A 24,987-nucleotide genomic window follows, 5' to 3' on the forward strand; every position below is an offset into this window, starting at 1 on the left:
TCTGGAAAGCATCTTCTACCTCTCACAGCTCCGACATACACCAATATGCGCACGGAGGGCGCTCTCGGCTAAATGATCTGTCACCCGTTCTTCACGATGACTGGCAGACGCACTTATTCAACTCAGCGTGGTAACCACCACTCTGAACCAATTTATTTCAAATAATCCTATAGCCAGCTGTAACCCTCTGATCATTGCTAGCAACATTGTATTTGCATCAGCATGGTTATGGGTGTTGATTTCGGTGGGATAGGTCGAGGCTAATTGATTTGATGTTGTGAGACGGCGCGCCCACGCGCTGAACAGAGCTATGCTCTTAGGAAGTAGGGATAAAGCACATTCGAATAAACTACATTTTAGATAGGTATTTTCAAGGTCTGTGTGACAATGTAGGCCTATCTCAGCTCCTATCAAAATATGAAATAGGCTTACTACGATATGCACAACGCGGACATCACCAGGAAGGAAGTGTTGAGTTAGGTCGACCTTGAGCTGTCAGTTGAGAGAAGCAACAACAACAAAAAGCTAATAGACTACAACATTTCAGTTTGTTCAAAGTTCCTAAATAATGTCAAACCTAGGAGGAGCTTAGATTCAGCCTATCATTATCTTTGTTAAATCTGAGAAAAGTTTGTGTACAGTGATGTATCATGTTGCGGAGGCTGAGCTGAGCAACAGGTGCGTGAAGAAAAACTGAGCTTTGAGCGGGTCTCAACTAATGAATAATGTATGATATGCTAATGAGCTGATCGGCTCAGTTCAGTCGGAGTTTTGAAGAAGGCTGCGTTGAAGTTAGTACGCGGTCAGTCAGTCGGCCTGCCGAGGGGGTCTTTACGCACTCCTCTAGTTTATGTATTTTGTGGACACTTTACCATAGCAATGTCTCCGTCGGTGTCCCCTCGGTTTTTCTCCGAGAAGGAGGTAGCCCATAATTGCACTAAAGACTCATGTTGGGTATTAGTGGGATCAAGGGTCTACGATGTGACGGGATTCCTTCGAATTCACCCGGGTGGGGACGCTCTGATATTGCGGCGATCGGGGAAGGACATCAGCCCTGAGTTGGACGGACCCCCGCATCGTCACTCCGAGAACGCAAGGCGGTGGATGGAACAGTACTACATCGGCGAAATAGACAGAGAAAGTGCCGATGAATCAGAGGTAGGTTATACCAATGGATAACCATCAAAGAGAATAACCGAACAAATCAAATTCTCTAACATTAGTTAGGCAGCAATTAGATGCAGTTTAGCACTGTGTGGGTCCGCTCTGTTTCACTCTCGACAGGTGTAACTTTCGGGCGTTTCTTCCAGGATACCTTGTCAGGCTTCGCCATTCAAATACTCCATAGGCCTATTGGCAACTCATTCACGCAAACTGAATACTTAATTAAAAAAAAGACAATTCAAAATGTCTTGATTGCCAATCCATTCTAATACGGAGGCAGTGGGGCAATGAGACAATTTCGAGGGCTTGGCGCGCAAAGGACCTAAGTGACATTTTCCACATCTTACAGGAGATCCAAAACAAAACATTGATTCTAAGCCGGTTGTAATGTGATGAGCCTTTGTTTATACACTCTATTTCAATGCAATTAAGGATCTCAGTTAGCTCCTTCCACCACTTGATAGATATCAAGCCCTCGATTTGATCATATCATGTAAGCTTGAACTTAGAGAGAGAGAGGGAGAGAGAGGGAGGGAGGGAGGCAGTGTAATAAAGGGGTTTGTCAGAAAGACAACCTATCTCACTGTGTGTTTTCAAACCGGTCTGTCCTGTCTGTCACCATACACAGTATGACCAATAACACAGAGGATACTGGAGAACATTTCCATCACTGATGGTTGTAAATGCAGTCTCCTTCCAAAATGCTCTGTCAAGTTATCAACAGAGAAATAGACACAGATACATGTATACGCCTGTACTTTGGCCGTGCAAAGACACTAACAGAGAAATGTCAAACACACCACGATCATCCTCACTGCCAGTCTCTCTCCTACCCCTTTTTTGGAATCTTTGATGATAGTGTTTTTCACATTTTCACATTAACATGTCTGTCAGAAACATTGATGATTTCCAGTAGAGAATGATGCTTGTACCTGTGTCTGTGTGAGTGCTTGTATTTGAATAAAACTCTAAATGGCAATGATAACTAACCATTTCATGACCTGGTTTCATGCCTCTTAACAGTATACTAGGTTTATCTGTCCAAGTGGACTTTTGGACACATGTTAAGTGCTATTTTCAGCCCTTCCATAAAGTAAAGTAAAAGTGTAAAATGTGAGTGTGAGAGTTTGAAATAACAGCTATGAGAGCAACACAATGCTGTTAAGTGTTAGCTGGTGTGTTATTCTCACAGAAGTAAGGTGTGTGTGTGTGTGGTATAACATATATGTGGTCAGTGGTCATTATTGTCAAAGTTACTACAGTGTGTGTTGGAGGGGGCAGTGGAAACATACAGATGCTTGTGTCAACAAGTTGTCGTTATCTTTATGTCCTTTTGTGTAAGCATTAGGACATGTCCCAGAGAAGGATCTAATCTGTCTTTGTGTGAATGGCTCTTCTAATCTTTCTCATCCTCCAACGTGACCATCAGCACATCAGTAAGGCCTCTTGCAAGGCCTCTGTTTTGGGCATTGGACAGGTACATTCTTTTTATGTCTCCCTGCTCTCTCTCTCTCTCTGTCTCTCTCTCTCTCTCTCTCTCTCTCTCTCTCTCTCACTCTCTCACTCACACATGCATGCAGCACGCATACATGCATGGGGTGTCTCTGAGGCCAGTTGAAGTAGTGATGGTGTTTGTCTGTGGACCTTCTCCTCCGTCACCTACAGTACAGCAGTGATGGGCCAGAGCCAGAGAACAATCACCACACAGAAACCTCATGGTTATCACCAGTCTCAGATCTGTAGGCTACACAGACGTGCTTTAGCCAACTCCTATAATCATCTTTATCATGACAAACATGTATATCATGACACTTTAAGCACATACTAACAGTGTATGTGAGAAGACTAGTATTAAAAGAAGAAACTTCTGTACAAAGGCATTCTAGATTGCTCCAGAATATCTTACTGGATCGATCACTTATGCTGCCAAGGAGAAGGTCTGTGGATGGAAAGGTACACAAGCTGTGCTAACATAACATATTTATCTGTCATGTAAAGGAAGTAAAAGCCTCACACTAGTGTTTATTCACCATGCTAACTAATCCTCACAGCTAGCAGTGGAACAGAGTCAGATCTCCCACTGTTCTGTTTGATGTTCCTCAGGTGACACTTCTTTTATCATAAGAAGCAGTGGGATGAGGGTGGATTATGACGGGATGACAACGTGGATCATTTCAGAGACGTTGTGTGTGAAATAAATGGATGATTCCAGTTTCAAGGAGTGTCTTGAGTTAGTACAGTGTGAAACAGTGGTAGTTGATCAGTCCTGATTGACGTCCATACATGACCAACCGTTTTATTATTGGAATCCTACAACTATAACTGTGAGTCATTGTTCAGGGTCTGACTAGGCCACCCACAATAGCATTGAGTATTGGTATTGGTATTGGGTGAGGAAAAGCAAAGACAATAATCACATGCTTAACATTCTCGGTTGCACCTTTATTTGTGCAGTAGTATTGTTCTAGAGGTCCTGCCTCCCTAACCCTACCATGAAAGATCAAGGTTGATGTAGAAATAGGTTGTGTGAAACAACATCTACCACACATTTTTGCTCTCTCTCTCTCTCTCTCTCTCTCTCTCTTTCTCTCCTTCCCTCTCACTCCACCCTGTCATTCATTTACAGAACATATTTCTTTTTACACATTCGGTCATAATGAGGAGACATGTATATGGTTATGAGGAACCATTCATGGTGAATTCAAATACACTCAGTGCAAAGTACAGGGAAAGAGAAGAGAAGAGGAGCTTAGTGGGGGAAGGGAGAGGAGAGGAGGACAGAGGAGGGGAGAGGAGATGAAATGAAAAGAGAGGAGAGGAGAAGAGGGGAGAGTAAAGGAGAGGAGTGAAGAGGAAAGGGAAAGAGAGGGAGACAGAGGAGAGGAGGAGGACAGAGGAGGAGAGGAAAGAATGAGAGGAGAAGAAAAGAGAAGTAGGTTGATGATAACCTTTAGAGAGGAATGTGTTAGCCAGGGCAGCTCAGCCGGTGGGCCTCTGCCTCTCTGGAATGTTTCCTCTCTTCATGAATATGAATCTCAATTTGCCCTCAAAGGCTTTATTGTCTTTCATCACTCGCTCCCAAAGGAATGGACACAGCATTTCTTGCAGGCTACTTAGGGGATGGGAGAGAGAGGTTCTCGATGGACACTTGGTCAATGCAGGATAGTGATTTTGTAAGATCCCTTAGGTGAACCAACCACGTAATCTTTATCCACTGGGCTTGAATGGCTTGTAAATGCTAGCATTGTTTACTCTCTGCCGCCATGACGACGGTTGTCACAGCCTTACAATTAACGCACGCCGTCCTCGTGTGGAGCTCCATCTGTGGTCTCCCCAGGGTAACACACTACAACAACCCGTCAAGGCCCTGAAGGGTGGAGGAGTGGGGGGTGAGGAGGGGTGAGGCAGGCAGTGAGCGAGGAGGAGAGTAGGGCTGGACAGGAGGGACAGAGCAGAGGTGGTCCGATTGATTAAGACCAGCCGTCTAGTTCGTCTATGGGGGACTCTCCGCCACAGTAATTACATCAAGATGTGTCAGGCTCCTGGGAGCGCTGAGCATCGTGGCTAGGGTGAAGTGTTATGAGGAGCTGAGAATGTCGTCACCAGGAGACCTCACAAATCCCTGAGCTAAGCTGCTGCCTGGAGGTGGTGAAGAAGTGAACTAAAAAATAAACCCAGTTTAGTTTACAGACATAAGAGGTGGGGTCTCTTTGGCCCATGTGGTGATGGAGAGAGATCCAGGTGAGATCCGATTGGCCTGTTGGGGCAGGATAGACCCACCTATCAGGAGGTTTGAAGGGTGGTCTGGGTGTGTACAGTAGTGGTAACCGAAGGGTGGATTATAAGCATAATTGCTAACAACACTTGTGTATAGGGTAAGAGGTGGGTAAAAGCTATATAAAAAAGCTGCTGCCTCCCTGGTGGGGATGCCATACTGTTTCTTAATTTGTCTCTCTGCTACAGTCCTCTGAGCAGCTCTTCCCCCTCCCCCCCTCACCCTCACCCTCTCCACCAGCTTCCTCTGTCCCATCGTATACACCAGAAGACTCATTTAAAGCTGTCAAATGTGGGACAGCAAAGAAAGCTTTCAGAGTGTGTATTTCTAAACGGTGTTTCTGTTTTGAAAAGGTTTTTGTTTTGAAATACAAGCTGTTAAAATGATGGTTGAGGACAAACCCAACGGTTGGCGCAAAGGGGTACAGATTAAATCTGTTGTTGTTCTTTCCATCTGTTATAGTCTGTTGTGTTACGCTATATGCTTATAGATAATCTGTGTTGGCCTACGGGGGTAAAGGCTGTGGTAGCGAAAAGCTGCAGTTCCCATCTCCATGGAAGCATACACCAGAAGACTCATTTTAAGCTGTCAAATGTGGGACAGCAAAGAAAGCTTTCAGAGTGTGTATTTCTAAAAGGTGTTTCTGTTTTGAAAAGGTTTTTGTTTTGAAATACAAGATGTTAAAATGATGGTTGAGGACAAACCCAACGGTTGGCGCAAAGGGGTACAGATTAAATCTGTTGTTGTTCTTTCCATCTGTTATAGTCTGTTGTGTTACGCTATATGCTTATAGATAATCTGTGTTGGCCTACGGGGGTAAAGGCTGTGGTAGCGAAAAGCTGCAGTTCCCATCTCCATGGAAGCATACACCAGAAGACTCATTTTAAGCTGTCAAATGTGGGACAGCAAAGAAAGCTTTCAGAGTGTGTATTTCTAAAAGGTGTTTCTGTTTTGAAAAGGTTTTTGTTTTGAAATACAAGATGTTAAAATGATGGTTGAGGACAAACCCAACGGTTGGCGCAAAGGAGGCATATTTTGGCAAGCCGTAATCTAATCCAGGTGATGGCCTAGCCCAGATGATATAGCCTGATATAGCCTAGCCCAGGTGATATAGTGTAGCCTAGGTCAGTGTTTTTCAACCTTTTTTGAGCCACGGCACATTTTTTACATTGGAAGAATCTTGCGGCACACCACCAACCAAAAATGTTACAAAATGACACTGTAGCCTGATACAGTATATATAATTACAATATTATATACATTTCCTCTCCTGTTGTTTTTTCTGGCAGTGCCTTGCAAAATAGGAAGTTTTCTCTAATGGCATCTCCATCCACAAAACGCACATTGGCCAAGAGCTGAGAATGTCCACTAATATCCGTAGACTCATCAAGTTGCAACGCAAATTTCCTACTGATGCGTATCTTTCCCAAAACATGACTTTCGATGTCTGTAGACATGTCATCAATACGCCTGGCAATTGTGTTATCTGAGAGCGGGACTTTAGCTCTGTCTTTAACCGCGTCAGGGCCGAGCATCTCGTTGACAATGGCTTTGCAGGCAGGTAGTATTAATGTCTCTGCCACAGAGTGGGACTTTTTTGATTTAGCTACGAGTTCAGCAACTAGGTAACTAGCTTTGAGGGCTTTCTCATTTACCTTTGTGGTTTTTCTCATAAAAGTTGCCTGTTTCTCTGTGTTTTCACGCAGGCGAACAAAATAGTCCATTGGCTTGTTTTGAAGCGACGGGTGTTTCGTTTGGAGATGGCGTTTAAGCTTGCTTGGCACCATGGCGCTGTTGGAAGATAGCTTTCGCTGTATTGCCTCGAGCTCACCATCTTTGCTTTCTTTTTACCACCACTCATACTAGGGCCTTCACCTGGGTCAGAATCTTGTCCAGGGCCCAGTTCGGAGTTTACATTTTTCCTTTTTAAAAACTTCTCCATCACTGTCACCACGACCTGTCGCATGCGACTCTTGTCTCTAAGAAGGAACGAGGCAATTAGCTACCTGCTGCCACCCGGACGAATATTACATTACTCTGCCAGTCACTATATTACAGCACAGACACTCGACAATGAAATTTTATTTGCAGATAATAATTAATAAATGTTAATTAAAAAAAAAAAGTCAAATTGGATAATTTCTCACGGCACACCCAACGATCTCTCACGGCACACTAGTGTGCCGCGGCACAGCGGTTGGGAAACGCTGGCCTAGGTGATATAGCCTAGCCCAGGTGATATAGCCTGATAGAGCCTAGCCCAAGTGATATAGCCTAGCCCAGGTTATATAGCCTAGCCCATGTGATATAGCCTTGCCTAGGTGGTATAGCCTAGCCCAGATGATATAACCTAGCCAAGGTGGTATAGCCTAGCCCAAGTTGGAACACCTGGGAAGAGTCATCTCAGGAATAAACTGGGAGGGAACTCTATATCAGAAAGGCCACCTCATTCTTACAGCCATCACAGTTTGGGAGGAGCCAGTCACTCCATGACTTTCTTTCTCCTCTCTATCCCCAAACCCATAGCCCAGAAAACACAGTACGTAACCACAACCTTGAAGTTAGGCTGTGGTGAGGTTGTGGCGAAGTTGGTGCCCACATAACCTTATGACTGCCCTCTGTTAACATAGTGTTGTGGTGGCATAAAGGTTGGTGCCATCCTGGTGCCAACATGACAGCATGCTAAATCACACTAATGAATCAAGCTGATAGTAATTGGGCTCACTGACTAGTTAGTTGTGACAAGGCGCGAGTTGGGACAAGACTTGGACATGTGGGGCACTGATGGGGTACAGATTAAATCTGTTGTTGTTCTTTCCATCTGTTATAGTCTGTTGTGTTACGCTATATGCTTATAGATAATCTGTGTTGGCCTACGGGGTAAAGGCTGTGGTAGCGAAAAGCTGCAGTTCCCATCTCCATGGGAGCAATTGGTCCCTACGTTTGGAAGTCCTATATTGTCATGGCAACTTTGCTCATGTCAGTGTGGATGATTGATGCATATGACTTAATGACAGTCATATATGAATATGAACATAGGAGTATTATATTTTATATATTTATATTTGTTTTTATTTTTATTTTTTATATTTATAGTTAAATAAGTTATCTTAATAGTCGGCTACTTAAAACGTAGCCCATAGTTGTCACCTCGCTGGTAGGAGAGTGTATATACACTCACTGAGCACTTTATTAGGAACACTATACTAATACTGGGTATGGCCTACCTTTATTAGGAACACTATACTAATACTGGGTAGGGCCTCCCTTTGATCTCAAAACAGCCTCAGTTCTTCGTGGCATTGATTCCACAAGATGTTGGAAACATTCCTTTGAGATTCTGGTCCATGATGACATGATTGCATCACACAATTCTTGCAGATTTTTCAGGTACACTTTCAACCTGTGAATTTCCCGTTCTGCCGCATCCCAAAGGTGTTTTATTGGATTCAGATCCGGTGACTGGGAAGGCCACTGAAGAACTCATTGTCATGTTTGAGACAACTTTTGCTTTGTGACATGGTGCATTATCATGCTGGAAGTAGCCATTAGAAGATGGGTAAATTGTGGCCATGAAGGGATGCATATGGTCAGCAACAATACTCAAATAGGCTGTGGTATTCAAGCGATGATTGATTGGTATTAACGGGCCCAAAGTGTGCCAAGAAAACATTCCCCACACCATTACACCACCTGCACCATGAGAAGGTGTACAGGTGTTCCTAATAAAGTGTTTGGTGAGTGTACATGTCATTGTGACTTTGTCTGGCTATGTCCCCAACAATGTTGCCCATTGGTCGACTCTAGGTAGGCTAAAGGTATCACACGTTACGTTGTCGCGACCCTTAGAAGTATTTCATTGGTATGTAATGGCTACCTTCTGATAAGGTTGCCGTTACCAAAGGAGTAGGTGGACCCATCGTTGCAGCAACGTGGCTGTGTTTGCTGGGAGAGCCAATCACATTCCGATCAATTCACTTTTCTGAATGATGTGTGTGCCTGTGGTCTTGGTCTAAGATACATTGTATACACTGTATAAGCACCTCAATAGGGTATCACTCTGTTACAAAAAGGCCTCAACGAACATGGTTAGGTCATTTGTCCATCATTTGGTATTATGTGTCTACTGTATCTAAATCGATCATTTCTTGTAGAAAATTCCTCTGCTCTAAGATCTAAGATACTTTGTCCATGATTTGGTCATCATGACTCATGTGTATTACAATGGGCCCTCCCTGATATCATTGTTAAATATCACCTGGAACATTATCAGTTTTGTTCTGGTTATTTGGACTCTATATGTCCTTGTTCTAACTTGGATATACATATGTATTTGTGGAGAGAACTTTGCACCTAGATTTCCCAATCTACCAACAGTGAACTGTGAACTTTTAACTGCAAGTAGATCTATCTACAGAATCTATCGACAGTGTGTAATGGAAAGGCTGGCGTAAGAAAAATAAAGAAATGTATATGCAATTTGTTGTAGTAGATGTCTACTCCACCTATAACTGTGTGGTAAAATGACACTCCCTTCACAACCTCCCCAGCTACACTGTGTCTCTAATAGAGAGAGAGTGTAAGTGTGTGTGTGTGTGTGTGTGTGTGTGAGAGAGAGAGAGAGAGAGAGAGAGAGAGAGACAGAGAGAGAGAGAGAGACAGAGAGAGAGAGAGAGGAATCTTGATTTCTGGCCGGCCAGGTTAGACTGGTTTTGCTAGTGAGAGTGATCCTTCTAGCCCAACTCCAGCCTCAGTGTGCGTGTGTGTGTGTGTGTGTGTGCGCGTGCATGCATGTGTGCATGTGGGTATAGTGACACCACACCATGCCCTTCAGTCATCATTCTCCACACACAACAGCGCTAAAAGAAAGTCACAAGTCTAAAAGTTCCCCCATGGAACAGGAGTCATTCATGTGATAATCATCTCCCAGCTACCAGACACATTCCTACGATTTAGGATTAAACATCCCTGTCTGGAATACTGTTGGCATTAATACAGAGCTCAAGTGAACTTGAATCCAAGACATGTGATATGAAGTAAATTCATCTCCAATAGGCCCGGGTATATAGAGAGACTATTTTTACGATGCTACAAATCAAAAATCAGGCTCTAGACTGTAAGTAGGGCCAAAACTCTGGGCCCCTTTCCTGGTTTGGAGCAATTGATCTGGCAATCAGAGGAGCAAAGTTACTTATTCTTTGTGTGTGTGTGTGTGTGTGTGTGTGTGTGTGTGTGAGAGAGACGAGGGGGGAACTATCCTGTTATCTCTTTCAACTATTTAGCCGTTCGACTGTGTACCCTGGCACAAATATGATAGCATTTGCTAATTATTAACTCTCGATGAGTCACATGATCTCATCACAACAACCAGGGAAGGAACTATTGATGTCACCTCGGACACGCCCTGTCTTATCTGATGTTCTGTCAGCAGTTAGGTCTCCAGGGACATGGAATCCCTCTCCTGAGTCCCACCCACTACACTACTGTCTGTGTGGGTGCAAACACTGAAGACTCCTGGGCCTTAGAGCCTATTCAGCAGGGTGGATTGTTACTGTACCTTTAGATACAGATATATCATATAGAGCAGACATTCCTCTTGGTCAGGGAGAATAGGGAATCATGTCAGCTCTATTACATTTCTATCTACAACATTCTGAATGTCTCACCTTTCTGAACACACCACTGGTGTGAACTTTGACTCCGTATCTACAGTGAAAGTGGCTTTACAGCCCAACCCAGCAACAGTTGGCACACACACACTCACGTAACACACACAGCTTAATAATGTACATTGATATAGCTCTACAGAAACTCCCTGCTCTTAATGCTCCTTTAGACAATAACCTTTAGACAACAAGCAGTTGCCGTGTGGGTTTGAGTGACTCTCGTCTCATGTGAGTCACTTCCTGTATTGTGACTGCCTTCCGTTTGCTGTTTCTAGCCAAGTATCAAGTATAAGACTATAAAAGCATAAGGCCTCCCTTCACAAGCTGAGTTAAAGAAAGGGAAGTGCAACTTACTGTGGCTCAGGCCAGCTGGACAGGCAGGCAGCTGTTCCTGTGGCCCTATGACGTGATTCTCCACCATCCTAAACCAAGCACCCATTCTCCTTCTCTGCCCCCATCCCTCACCCTCCAGCTCATCCTAAACCAAACATATAACCATCCATTCTCTTTCCCAGTACCCAGCCCCCCAAGCATGGTGTCCTCACGCCCTCCTCACCCACACCCAGGCACCGCCCATCCCCAGCCAACACACTGCTCCCCCTGTTCTGATGGTACCAGCCCGGGCTAGGGTCTCCTACGTCCATCTCCTTTGTTTTTTGTCACTCGTTCTTTCCCCTCTTTCTCCTCCTCCTCCTCCTCCTCCTCCTCCTCCTCCTCCTCCTCTCCCTAGGATGGTTTGGATTGAGGAGACACAGACACAGAGTGTCCTAGTGTCTGTCTGTCTGCTCCCCGTTCTCTCCTCTCCCTCTGTGGAGGGCTGGAGGGCCGGAGGGACTGGAGGTTGGGGGCTGGGGGGCTGGAGGGTTGCAGGAATGGGGGGCTGGGGGGCCGGGGGCTGGAGGGTTGGGGGGCTCGGAGATTAAAGGGCTGGAGCGCTGGGCCATGGATGAAGAAGAACCATTGTCTGGTCAAACTGTTCTCCTCCCAGCCTCCACACTGGACAATCCACTGGCACACTGCAGCCAGAGACAATGTCCCCAATAGACCTATTACCCCCCCCCCCCCCCCCCCTCCAATTCCCTGATAGGCCCTTACCCCTATGATGATATACTAGTAATGGTGATAGTAGTAGTACAGCATTGATAGTGTATCAATGTGTTTGTATCTGTCCCTATTTAAATAAACCATAAAATAAATTCGATCCATAAAGAAAAATCAAAAGATGACAAGACATTGAGAACACTCTAGATATGATATGAATAGTGAAAAAGCTTTATATCCTCTATAATATAACCCCTATTGCAAAACATAGGCATTATCAATCAATGCCTACACTTGATGTCTATTGCGTACACAGGGAGAGGTGGTCAATAAAGAACTCTACACTCTGGGACTCCTGGCCTTTGTGAGTAAGTACTTTTAGCTATAGTGCTGTGTCACTAGTATGACAAGGAGTGTTAATAGTGTACATTATGCTGTAACAATAGTACAATACTCCATCTGGGTTCTGTCAACAGTCCATGCATACCTCATATTGTCTGCATTCACAAATAAAGAGTATGAGAGCACTGTATACACAGACACACCCATCTGCATTACAGTAGATGGAGGGCTGGGTGTTGGGGGCTGGGGGGGTGGGGAGGCTGGGAGGCTGGGGTCTGGGAGGCTGGGAGGCTGGGGTCTGGGAGGCTGAGGACTGGGGGCTGGGGGCTGCAGAGCTGCAGAGCTGGGCCATGGATGAAGAAGAACCATTGTTTGGTCAAACTGTTCTCCTTCCAGCCTCCATACTGGACATTCCACTGGCACACTGCTCACTGCAACCAGAGACAATGTCCCCAAATAGACATATTTTCCCCCCATTTCCCTGAATCTCATATGACTAGTATGACGAGGAGTGTTCTGAACTGTGAACTGTGTACATATATGCTCTAACAATGATACAATGCTCCATGTGGGTTTTGTAAACAGTCCACGCATACTTCACACTATCTGCATTCAATATGTATACACATCAGTGCAGTAGATGAGGTCAGAGAGCAGGCTATTATGCAGGTGTGTGTGTGTGTGTCGTGCGTGTGTGCGTACGTGCATATGTGTCTGCCTGCCTGCGTACGTGTGTGTGTGTGTGTGTGTGTGTGTGCGTGTGTGTTTGTCGCTTGCAGCTATGGTAAACACAAGAAAATCACAACCTGAGGCAAGATATCGAACTGAACATTTAGAGAACAGGAAGGAGAAAGTTTGCTTGCGATGTTTGGATGATGTTTGTGCACAGGAGCGATATGGAGTGAGTGAGTGTGACATGCATTACAGAGAGAGAAAGGGAGGGATAGTTCAGCACAGTACCACGCTAATGGGAAGGCCCTCTTTCCTCTCCTCTTCTCGTTGACGTGCTGTTGATGTGTTGCTATGGTGAGGCCTACCTGAACACGCTCAGTGGGCGGGAGGTAAACTGGTATGGATGACCTTCCTTCCTTAATGGCCGAGCCTCTCAGCATCTTATAGCTGAGCAAATAAAAGCCAAGCCCTCCGCTCTCTCTCTCTCTTTCTCTCTCTCTCTCTCTCTCTCTCTCTCTCTCTCTCTCTCTCTTTCTCTCTCTCTCTCTCTCTCTTTCTCTCTCTCTCTCTTACTCTCTCTCTCTCTCTCTCTTTCTCTCTCTCTCTCTCACTCTCTCTCTCTCTCACTCTCTTACTCTCTCTCCCTCTCTCTTACTCTCTCTCCCTCTCTCTCTCTCTTTTACTCTTTCTCTCTCTCTCTCTCTCTCTCTTACTCTCTCTCTCACTCTCAATCTCTCTTCCATTTCACTTGGAGATGCTGAGAAGTCAGAACACCGGGAAAGGGTTCTCGAGAAGGTTCTAGAACCCTAACTGTGTTCCTATCACTGTCAGGCTGTGGTACCGTCATTTTGTTTCCACCTCATGGCATGTTATAAAAAGAGTATCAATTAGCTAGCTAACTGGTTTGTAGCTCATTGACTCTACAGTGCGTGTGTTGCTTCAGCAATGGACTTAAAGTTCAGGGCCACATTAAATCCTGATTGGCCTTATTTCTACACATCCCCGTACAATCATTACCTTACTACAATATGCTGCTCATCTCAGCTGAGCCCTCCTCAAACACGTAGGCTCTGTAAAGGCTTGTTTATAGGCCTTAGGTTGTTGCTATTGTCAGGTGATTGTACAGTTGGAATGAAATGTTAACGACAGGCAACAGGTGTCTCTCGGCTGTCTTGATTTTTTGATTCTGTTCCTCTTCAGTAATAACAAGTCTCACCAGCTACAGTCTTGTTTTTAGTCTGACTGTGTGAATGAGAGAAGTCGTGCCATATCCATACCAGGGCCTGATAGTGACAGTAACTATGACGACACATGTTTGTTTCCACGTGCAGTGACTCCTTGGAGAATAAGCCTTTGTTGCTGCACTTGCATTTGCAATGTTTTTGTGTGGTGGCTTATGATGCAATATGAGGTGTGTGTGTACGTGTGGGGAGGAAGGTGGGGGGGGGGGGCAATGCAGAAAGAGAGATATAGTGAGGGATTAAGAGAGAGAGAGAGTGAGAGAGAGCTGGAGAGAGTGAGGGAGTGAGAGAGAGAAGGAGAGACAGAGTCAGTGATACTGTATTTTGTGTGAATGTGCATGAGGCCTCTATTCATTGAACTCATGGATAGTTCCACAAATAAATGTAAATATTGGCGTGTCGTAAAACCAATATTGAACTTTGCAGAAGCTCACGTAGGCTTTAGATGGACCCTCATAGGTGTGTCTGCTTCTGCTGCCATAAAAGCCTCGCCTATGATGATGTTAACTTCGCTTGTGCACAAATGTGTTTTTTCCTCAGTGCTTCATGAATGTGAGCAGTGACATATAAGTGTACAGTACATGGGGAGTTAAGGTCTATGGTGTGTGTGTGTGTGTGTGTGTGTGTGTGTGTGTGTGTGTGCGTTGTATTTGCTTTCATCATCTATTATATACGTTTGTGACCTTGAACCCATTTAAATTGCGAGAGGATAATAACCAGATCCATGTAGCATAGTTTCACATAGAGCCTGGTGACGGAAAATCTATTTTGCATTTAGTCAAGTGTTTTCCTGTGGTTGTTACTGGAGCGTGTCGGTCTGACACAAGCGATTGGCTGATGGTGTACAGGCAGAGGTTAGAATGTAGTTAGGTTGTACATAGTGTCGCTTGCCAGGTCAGGGGGGTGGAGACAGAGAGAGGTGTGGCAATAAAACACAGAAATCACACTGAAATCACCCAGATATGGAAAAGAAATATGAAATGCCTCTTTCAAATCCTCTAAGAGAAAATGTCTGTAAAAACCCAGTTGTGGCCATGGTGCAAGTGGAGAGAGTAACCTGTGGTGGTTTTTGGAAATTGGAGAGAGAGAATGTGAAAGGGATGTGGTTATATACAGTAGCACAGCATGATAGTGCTGTGGGTGGGTTGCCTGTACAAGTGTTGGGTTGCTGTGTTGAGTAATTGGGTGTATGAGTGTGTGTTTGCGTGTGTACTGTACAGTATGTGTGGGTCAGTATTTGTATGTGCCTGCCTGTGTGTGTGTGTGTATGTACTGTATGTATGCATGTACAGTGTGTGTGTGTGTGTGTGTGTGTGTGTGTGTGTGTATGTGTGTATGTGCCTGCTTATTCAGCTGCTACTGTAGCTCTAAGGATTAGTTAGCATGGTGACTAATCTTCAGGATTAGTAACTTTTACTTGATTTACAGCGAAATATTCAGTGTTAGTACAGCTTGCGTACCTTTCCGTCAACAGACCTTCCTCATAGCAGCATAAGTTGTCGATCCAGTAAAATCTTTTCTGGAGCAATCAAGAATGCCAGTGTGTTTCTTTCATTAATACTAATCTTCTCCCATACACTGTTAGTACGTGATTAAAGTGTAAACAACTGCTATGACTATCATTGTCATGATATACATGTTTGTCATGATAAAGATGATTATAGGAGTTGGCTAAAGCACGTCTGTGTAGCCTACAGATCTGAGACTGGTGATAACCATGAGGTTTCTGTGTGGTGATTGTTCTCTGGCTCTGGCCCATCACTGCTGTACTGTAGGTGACGGAGGAGAAGGTCCACAGACAAACACCATCACTACTTCAACTGGCCTCAGTGTGTGTGTGTGTGTGTGTGTGTGTGTGTGTGTGCGCGCGCGCGCGCGTGTGTCTGTGTGCATACCTGTGTGAGTGTGTGTGTGTTTGAGGTTAACCATCTGTTTATCTGAAGTAGAGCTGAAGCCATACACGTGATTACTATTTCACCTGTGAGAGAGAGAGAGAGAGAGAGACACAGAGAGAGAGAGAGAGCAGGGAGAAGCTGCCAGCCAATGACCATGGAGAAGTGTGAGAAAATGCCCAGGAGAGAGGCCCCACCCCAGGCACAGGAGACAGGAATGGGGAGGTTGTGAGGGTGGTCACTGAGAGAGAGGCCCCACCCCTCGGAGGTTAGACTAACCTTTAGGTGAAAGGTGAGCCCAGTTCTTGTGATTGGCTAGAGGGAGTTGCTGACATAACCATGACAATCTCTTCTGGATGAGTAGGTTAGGAAACCTGATACTCTTTTTTAAGTTGACTTATAAAATAATATTGTCAATTGCAGCAACAACCTGGGGAATAGATGTAGGGGGAGAGGAGTGGGGATGAATGAGCCAGGTAGCCATGATAGTACAAGGGCCAACTGTTGCGATAATTCCCATGAGATATTTATAACTCAGAATGATTTTATTGGTCAAAGGGCAAAGGTACATACAGGATATGAGCTGTGAGTCACTCTGTCAACAGATGGTAGAATGTGTGCACTGTCTATCCATGATGCAGATATTGTATGTCAGCAGATAAGACCTCCATCACATGCAACATTAGCAACATTGATATGATGATGAATTGAGTGTTTCACTGATGGGATCATGAAGTGACGATGGTGGAGATTATCCATGAATCACAACAACCTTATTTGATCCACAAACAGATCTGGAACAAATTGCCTGTCCCCCATGGCAACTGCTATTAAACTATTATTGTTTCTCAACCAGATCTGTCAATGTTTACACTGTTCCATCTGAGCTCCCATTGACATTGACCGTTGAGTGTGTTCTGTTGTTGTTCCACAGACCCTGAGGCAGAGGAAGAAGACCCAGGAGCACGCAGCAGAGGAGGAGCCTTCACCCCAAAGCAAATGCAGCAAAGTTGACCTGGACACGGTGAGAGAGAAGAACAGAAAACCAGGGGGAGAGGGAGAGGGTAGATGATATCATCCACAGGGTATCATCCACAGGGTAGAAGATATCATCCACAGGGTAACTCTAGGTTGTCCTTTGATCAAGCTGTGCATCAAATCCAGCCGATGAAGCCTCCAACCTCACAGCCTTACAGCCGGGGAGGGTGTCACAGGTGATCACATCTGTCAGTGGTTTCAGGGTTCAAGCAGAGGTCAGAGAAGCTGCTGCTGATTCTGTCGGGCTGACACTGAGAATGAATTCAAAATCAACACCTATAGGCCATAACTCCAGGATACTTCAGGACACCCAGCCAATCAGAGGGCAATATGGAGCTATTAGTGTAGTGCTCATACCCATCCAATCTTCTCAGATCTACAGGTGTACCATAAGTCCTAATTTACCCTCTCCACAAAAAAACGCAGAGCGAGTGGATGAAAATGAGATCACCCTCTTTCGTAATCAACCGGGCTGTTCAGACCAGCCGCAAGCAAGCGTGCGACTCTGCGTGGACAACTGAAAGGACTTTTTCCCCTCTCTCTCCCTCAATCGCCTATGGGTTTGAATGCGGACTAAGGGGTTTGGGCTAGAGGCTCAGAGGTTGATTTAGTCAACTCACAGCCTTTGTTCTGTATCTCTCAGCACAGAATGGGCCAGTGTTCTGTTAGAGAGGTCCGTCGAGGTATGAGGTAGTGGTGCTGAGCAACCCCAGGCCAAGGCCCCAGAGGTCAGTGCTCCTACAGGTCCGCTGCTGGTCTACATCAGGCCTGTGAGCTACAAGTACACCCCTGCACTGAGAGACAAAAAGGAGATAGAGAGGTGACCACTCTCACGGTCATTCACCCTGTTCCATTCAGTCATGTGTGTGACCAGCCTGCTACTGTGGGAATGTTAGGGAACATTTATAGGATTGGCATTTAGGGAACATTTATAGGACTTTTATAGACAAAAGTGCACAGGTGTCACAGTTTGGAGTCTATATAGAGACACAGGTGTGTAGATAGATAGATAGACAGATAGACAGACAGATAGACAGGTGTATCACTGTCAACATAGATATCTATGTAGACATACATTTATATCTATATCTATATAGATATAGATAAATGCTGTATATGTAGAGACTAGATTCCTTTGTTATTTCAACAGGAAGGTTCAGTCTGGAGGAATGTTGTTAGATTAGTGGAGGTCAGGAATCTCACCTGTTCTTTAATACTGAGCCAGCTGTGTGTGTGTGTGTGTGTGTGTGTGTGTGTGTGTGTGTGTGTGTGCGTGCATGCCTGCGTGTGGATGTGTGCATGCATGCAAATGTGTGTGTCATTAATGCGCTGACGAATGACATAGCAGTTAGCACGTTCCTTATCTGCAGCCTTTCTTCTTCTGATCCATCCAGCCTTTCATACTTGCAGTCGAGGAATGTGTGGCATGAACACCTGAATACCACAGAAGAATCTGCACACCTTCAGCAGATGACATTATCTTATTGACTTGTCATCAACGTCCATCTCATTTCTGTTTACCTTTACAGGCAAATACAATAGGTCTTAATTATCCTCCCAGACAACACAACAATGCACACATATCATTTCATGCATAGTCATCTAATTAGATTTTAGATTAGATTCAACTTTATTGCCATTGCACAATGAGTACAAGTCAAATTGTACTTGAGTACAAGTGTTGAGACAAAGAAATGCAGTTTGGCATCTAACCAGTGCAAAGAGTGGCACACGTGCAAAAGACATGATATTGTAGACAGTGCATGGTATTACAGTATAAGGTATTACAGTGAGTATAAATAAATGAATATAATAAGTGAATATACATGGGAAGAATATCAATATGATATGTACAGTTGAACAAGGTCTTGAGGTATGTTACATATGTAAGATGTATAAATAGAGACCAATATAATAAATATAATATGTGTAAACAATTAGTAGTGCAAAACGCTAAATTGCGAAATTGAAGTCCTGATTGTGCAGCCAGGAAAGCTCTATTATCTACAATGCCAACCATGCATGAGAGATCAGACTTTAGCTAAGTGTGCCGACTATCTCCACTCTCTATCTGGGGGTCATGTTACATGGCAGATGAGACGTTTAGTAACTCTCACAGACAGAGAGCAGATCGAAGAGATTGGCACTTATCTGCAGGTTACACAACGCCTCCACTTCCTGGGTTTGTTAGGGTTAGGGTTATCTGGCGCCAGTCCCTCTACTGCCACCCACTGGCCAAACACACCACACACTCACATTCATCTCTTGTCACAGAACTACGGTGTGTGTGTTGTGGAACCAGCTCACTATTCTATTTAAATTCAGGGTTGGGCCGTTATTTAATATTATATTATTCGATGTTAGGAGCATATCGTGATATTTTTCTTTTACAAAAAATAATCTGTATGAGTGCTTCCAACTCCAGATGTGTGCACAACTAGATTCAAGATTCAAAGTGTTTATTATCATTGGCACAGTAGAAAACATGTTTCCCTGAACAACGAAATTCTTACTTTGTTGTCCACAGAATGCCAACCAATGTAAAATATACAATACAAAAGAATATACAATATATACTAAACAAATGTACAAGACAGCAAAATTTAAGGCAAAAAATAAAAATAGCAGCAATAATAATAATAAACAGTGCAAACGTAGCAGTGCAATTATGCAAACTGGTTATGAGGTAGTAAGGTTATATTAGTACATAACCAACTACAAGTGCAGTGTTCCTGTTTCTTTGTTTCACCGGAGTCATTTTGGCTCATGCTGGTATTTCTCCACCATACTTCAGCAATGAATAATAGGATTATAATATCGTGAATATGAAAATGTGGATGTCGCCCAACCCTAATTCAAATCGATCTTTGGTCATATGAGATTTCAGCGAGAAGAGGCACTGCTGATGTTTTGTGATCTGTATTTGTGTATAAATATTGTACTTTACTCTTCTTTTACTCTACCATACTGTATACTACAGTGCACCTGACCCTGTCTGTCCTGCAGGACCTAGTGGACTGGCGAAAGTGTATTAGTGTTGTACATGTGAATCTACTGTTCTATACTGTAGGTTTATACTGTGCTGTACTGTTGGTAACCTGACCCTGTCTGTCCTGCAGGACCTAGTGGACTGGCGAAAGCCTCTGGCCTGGCAGGTGGGTCACCTGGGGGAGAAATACGACACCTGGGTTCACCAGCCTGTGGACCGACCTATACGCCTCTTCCAGAGCAAGTTCCTCGAAGCCGGCACCAAGACCTCCTGGTAAGACAAGCATAGTAGGAATAAAGTAACAACTATGACAGGGGGATAGGGTGTATCTAAAGTCATGGATGTAGAAATCTACTTACAGACCCTCATTTGGAAATGATTTAATGGGCAGGGAAATGTATTCAAAAGGACTAATTAATGGCGGCTTGTGCCTTTGTTGGGGTGATACATATGTGTTACTGTGTGTCTAGGTACATGGTTCCAGCTGTATGGCTGCCAGTGATATTTTATCTCAGCTGGTACTGCTACACCACCCTGGCACAGGAGAAAACTAGACTGTTTGTCAACACAGGTAACACAAACGCACACACACACACACACATGCAGGCACGCACACACACATGCACACACATATACGCATGTACGTACGCACACACACACACGCACATACACACACACACACGCACGCTCACACACACACACACACACATGCAGGCACGCACACACGCATGTACGCACACATGCACGCACGCACATATACACATGTACGTACGCACACACACACACCCACGCGCACACACACACACACACACACACACACACACACACACACACACACACACACACACACACAATTCCCCTAAAACCCCTTAATCTCTCCCACTCTTCTCTCCCTCTCCAGATTACTCCATCTTGGTCCACAAGTACAGTTTTCCCTTCATCTTTCTGTTGGGAATGTTCCTGTGGTCCTTTGTGGAGTACTGCATCCATCGCTTTGTGTTCCACATGCGCCCGCCCGCCCACAACTATTACCTCATCACCATCCACTTCCTGCTGCATGGACAGCATCATAAGGTGAGAGACATGACACACAAGAAAGGAGGGAGGGAGAAAAACACAATGGACCTCAGATTAAAGACACAATCTGCGATTCTGTGTTCTCCCGCCACCTTTTTTGGTAAACAGCTGGGAGGTGGGGCTAGAGAGAGCTATGGATTTTTTTTTTTTTTTACAGTTCTATTGTTTAAAACAATGGTTCTGATGGGGTAAGACAGTTGAACTAAGCTTGTGAAGCATTTATAAGTTATATTCTTCAAAATTCAATAGCTATATAATTAATATAAAAGTCAAAAAATGAATGTACCAACCTAGATTGCCCCTAAACATAACTCTTGTCTTTTTTAGAAACAGAAATGTGTCTAAACATTAACCAGGAACTTGATGTTTGTATGACTTATTGTTCTTTTGGGATTTCCCACCCTCTCTCTCTCTCTCTCTTTCCCTCTCTATCACCTCTTCCCTCTCTCTATCTCTCTCTCTCCCTCTCTATCACCCCTTCCGTCTCTCTCTGTTCCCCCCCTCCCTCAGTCTCCGTACGACGGCTCTCGGCTGGTCTTCCCTCCAGGCCTGGCCTCGGTGGTGATAGGAAGCTTCTACCTGTTGCTCCGCCAGTTCTTCTCTGAGGGCCTGGGGACGTCCCTGTTCGTGGGGGGGCTGTGTGGGTACGTGGTGTACGACATGATCCACTACTACCTTCACTACGGCTCACCTCAGAAAGGATCCTACTTGTACGGACTCAAGGCCTACCACGTCAAACACCACTTTGAACACCAAAGAGCAGGTGAGGGCTGCAGTAACACACTGCAACACACTTTATTTGATGTTAAGAAGTTATTGAGGCTTCATAAAGCCTTCAAAGAAGTCTCTCACATGATTTAGGACCTAATATTGTCTTCTTATGGAGAGAGAGAGAGAATGAGGAACCTACCAAATCAAAATATGGGACCTCATTCTGACTCATTCTCTGCAACTCAGCTCTATGTTTGGTCATCCCTCTGTTCGTCATCTGTATTCCTCTATGTTACAGTGTTTCTCACTGATGTTGTCTCCCCCTCTGCAGGTTTTGGAATCACCACAACGTTCTGGGACCACCCCTTCAACACAGTCATCCCTGAACAGACCTTCTAGAGGACCTTCTCCCCACTGGGGGAGGGGGCTGTATTCTCTGCAACCTCCCCTTCATTTACCCATATACCCTGTGGTCCAAGCATGTCTCCTATAGACTACTTTTATGTCCTCATAAACTACCCATAGACTTCCATTATGTCCTCATACAGTAGACTGCCCATAGACTATCCCTAGACTACCCCTGTCTGTCTGTACCCATAGACCACCACTCTGTCCCATAGACCACCAGTCTCTTCGGCTTCACTGCTTCTCTGCTGCTGCTCCTGCTGCTACTGATGCTCTCCTCTCCGAACAAAACACATCTATCCATTATATCCCACTAGCCAATCAGAGCAGGTGGAAGGGGTTGGGTTCAGTTGGGGCACATATTTATTATTCTATTCACTTTTGACTGATTCCTCAAGAATTGTTTATGAAATAGACACAAATATTAAATCAGTTGTATATAACTATTGTATATCACAAGCACAGTGAGGATGATCTTACTATATGTATATGCAGTCCCAGGTTCTATAAGGGTCAAGATCCCATCTGAGACAGCCGACAGAGAGAGAATGGAAAGTGTGACAGGGAGTGTGAATGTGGAAGAGAGAGAAAGAGGAGGATGAGTGATATTTTTCATAGTAGGAACTGGAGTGGTAGTTATAGAAAGAGGGGGGGAGAGAGAGAGAGAGAGAGAGAGAGAGAGAGAGAGAGAGAGAGAGAGAGAGAGAGAGAGAGAGAGAGAGAGAGAGAGAGAGCACTTGTCCTAACAGCAGCTGTCCAGGTTAATAGCTTTTAATAAAAATAAAAAAAACCTCAGGAAAATCCCTGCGCTATTGTGTCGATGCTGTAAAATACTCTCCCTTCCTCTGAAGGACGAGCGTTACTAATGCGTAGTAAAGCTTGATGATGTCTTTAAGGGGATTTAAACCTATTCTTACCATTGTTGTAACAGCTCTGCTGTTTGGTCCTCAGCTAAGCTTGCTGTGCTGATACAGTATACAGCATTACCTGTTCACCAGCATAAGCTCACAGAATCCACTAATGTTTAGTCTGTAGTGTCTCGCTTGGGAAATCTGCTTTTCTTATCTGTGTGAAGGCTATGGAGGGATCTGATTTACTCTTTCACAGGAGTCAGTCTTCATTTGTATTTCAACATAAATGTCTGTTTGTATTCAGTCATGCTATGATTACATGTCTAGAGAGAGATTGTAGATAAGCATATTACACTTTGTATGAAGGGAGAGGTACTGTCTCCTTCTCATTCTATGTGGTTCACTGTTGAGATGTCTGAGGGTAGTCTTGCGAGGCCAGACAGGTGGGATACTGTCTGGCTGATCCAGTGAGACGAGGTAGAGAGGGATGGAGGGAGAGGGAGATGGGTCTGTACATCCTGATTGGTGTGCGGATGGATGGATGAATGGATGGATGGATAGATGGATGGATGGATAGATAGATGGATGGATGGATGAATAGATGGATGGATGGAAGTGTTTTGTCATAGATACAGAGACAGAGCGCTGAGGGTATGAGGCGGGGCTACCAGGACTCCTGCAGTAGGGAGCACAGGGCCGGTTTGATACAGATTACGACCCCTCTTTAGGTGTCCGTGCAGATCCCTCTAGGATGACGATTTAGCATCAGACTAACCTGCAGGATACCTTGGTTGAAGGCCCAGGCTGATCCACAGCTGTTTTTTTTGTTTTTTTACGTATATCCTAAAGTTTATGACTCTGGTTTTAACCATCTTCACTTCTGCATTTCATTCATTTTTTGTTCCTTCTCTTATCTTCCTTTGGGTGAAGCCACTGCAGATAAACTCAGAGAAGCTCAGAGATTCTGTTCCTCAGTGGACCGTGGAGAAGTGACAGGGGTTACTGCAGCTGCAGGCAGTCTGTTTACACTCAGACAGTCTTCTGATTTAAACAACACACACCATTGAGTCATGGTTGTGAGTGACTGACAGCATATCCACCCCAGCCAGACTGATGAAGCATCAGTCTCTTGTCACCTCTGTAGAGGCCTTAATTATAATGATATACAGAGATATACAGTATATGTATATTTTACGACACAAATATCTATAATCCAACATATGCTTTGGAACATCCTCTTCGTTATTGCAAGTTCAAAGTTTAATGTCATATGCACTGGGGATTGTATGACAGTACAAAGCAGTCATATACATTGGGGGGAGGGAGGGTGTTAGCAACTCAGCTCAGGGTTGGGGTTAGGGTCAGGGTTAGGGTCACTTGTGGTTCATTAACCCCTGATTTAGCATCAAGGACTCATATTACAACACAGAGAAGATGCATATTTAAAGCCAATATTTGTACCCATGGTTATGATAACTTTTGTATGATGAACCGTTCACATGTTAAAGAACCAAACAATTGTTTTGATGTTGATGATGACCATGATGAATATAATGATGATGAAGATGATGAAAATGATGATGATGATCATGAAAATAATATTAATAGTGATTGGAGGTGTGGTTCAAGTTGGTCTGACCCCGCCCCGTGTCCTGTCCTGTCGTGGGCCAACACCCACCCTGGGCTGCATCTCAGTAATCTAAAGTGTCTCCTCTCCTTTGTTTGAACTGATTTGACTCTGGAGGATAGCTTTGAACGCCCACCACTCTGCCCCCACCCATCCAGTTATTTCACATTGGAGATGGTGAAGGACTGAAGAAAAGGAGATATTTAGACTGTTGAGATGCATCCCAGGCCTTCCTCTGGACTAAGCAGGAGGGTGCCACCTGTTGGTATAAAGTAGTATATAGATATACTGTATGTATGTATATTTATATAAACAACTTTTAAACTTTGATTCTGACATGTGAAACATTTTTCTCTGCTAAATTATGCCTTAAGTAATTTTCTAAATCTGTTTACCACAATATATATTTGTAACTTTTATTTTGGATTTTTAAATGTCTATGCAAATGGGGAAGTATGTGTAAATAAATCTGTATATTTCTGATGGTTGCTGGTCG

General features: G+C 44.3%; 1 protein-coding gene across 1 annotated transcript; it reads left to right on the forward strand.

The window, feature by feature from the left end:
* Nucleotides 1-818: 818 nt before the first annotated feature.
* On the forward strand, nucleotides 819-24,979 carry fa2h (fatty acid 2-hydroxylase). The gene is made up of 7 exons (XM_083667173.1): nucleotides 819-1,158; nucleotides 16,728-16,817; nucleotides 19,951-20,093; nucleotides 20,291-20,391; nucleotides 20,722-20,894; nucleotides 21,408-21,660; nucleotides 21,940-24,979. The coding sequence occupies exons 1-7, from the start codon at nucleotides 880-882 to the stop codon at nucleotides 22,005-22,007; spliced, it is 1,107 nt and encodes a 368-aa protein (XP_083523299.1). The 5' UTR covers nucleotides 819-879; the 3' UTR covers nucleotides 22,008-24,979.
* Nucleotides 24,980-24,987: the final 8 nt, after the last annotated feature.

The sequence above is a fragment of the Argentina silus genome (assembly GCF_951799395.1).
Source record: "Argentina silus genome assembly, chromosome: 3".
Lineage (NCBI taxonomy): Eukaryota > Metazoa > Chordata > Actinopteri > Argentiniformes > Argentinidae > Argentina > Argentina silus.

What these genes read in the sequence shown, in the direction of transcription:
- fa2h (XM_083667173.1), top strand. Translation starts at nt 880, where the DNA reads ATGTCTCCGTCGGTGTCCCCTCGGTTTTTCTCCGAGAAGGAGGTAGCC. An exon ending in GCCGGCACCAAGACCTCCTG is followed by an intron (nt 20,094 to 20,290) that starts GTAAGACAAGCA and finishes CTGTGTGTCTAG; the next exon opens with GTACATGGTTCCAGCTGTAT. An exon ending in TGCATGGACAGCATCATAAG is followed by an intron (nt 20,895 to 21,407) that starts GTGAGAGACATG and finishes CCCCTCCCTCAG; the next exon opens with TCTCCGTACGACGGCTCTCG.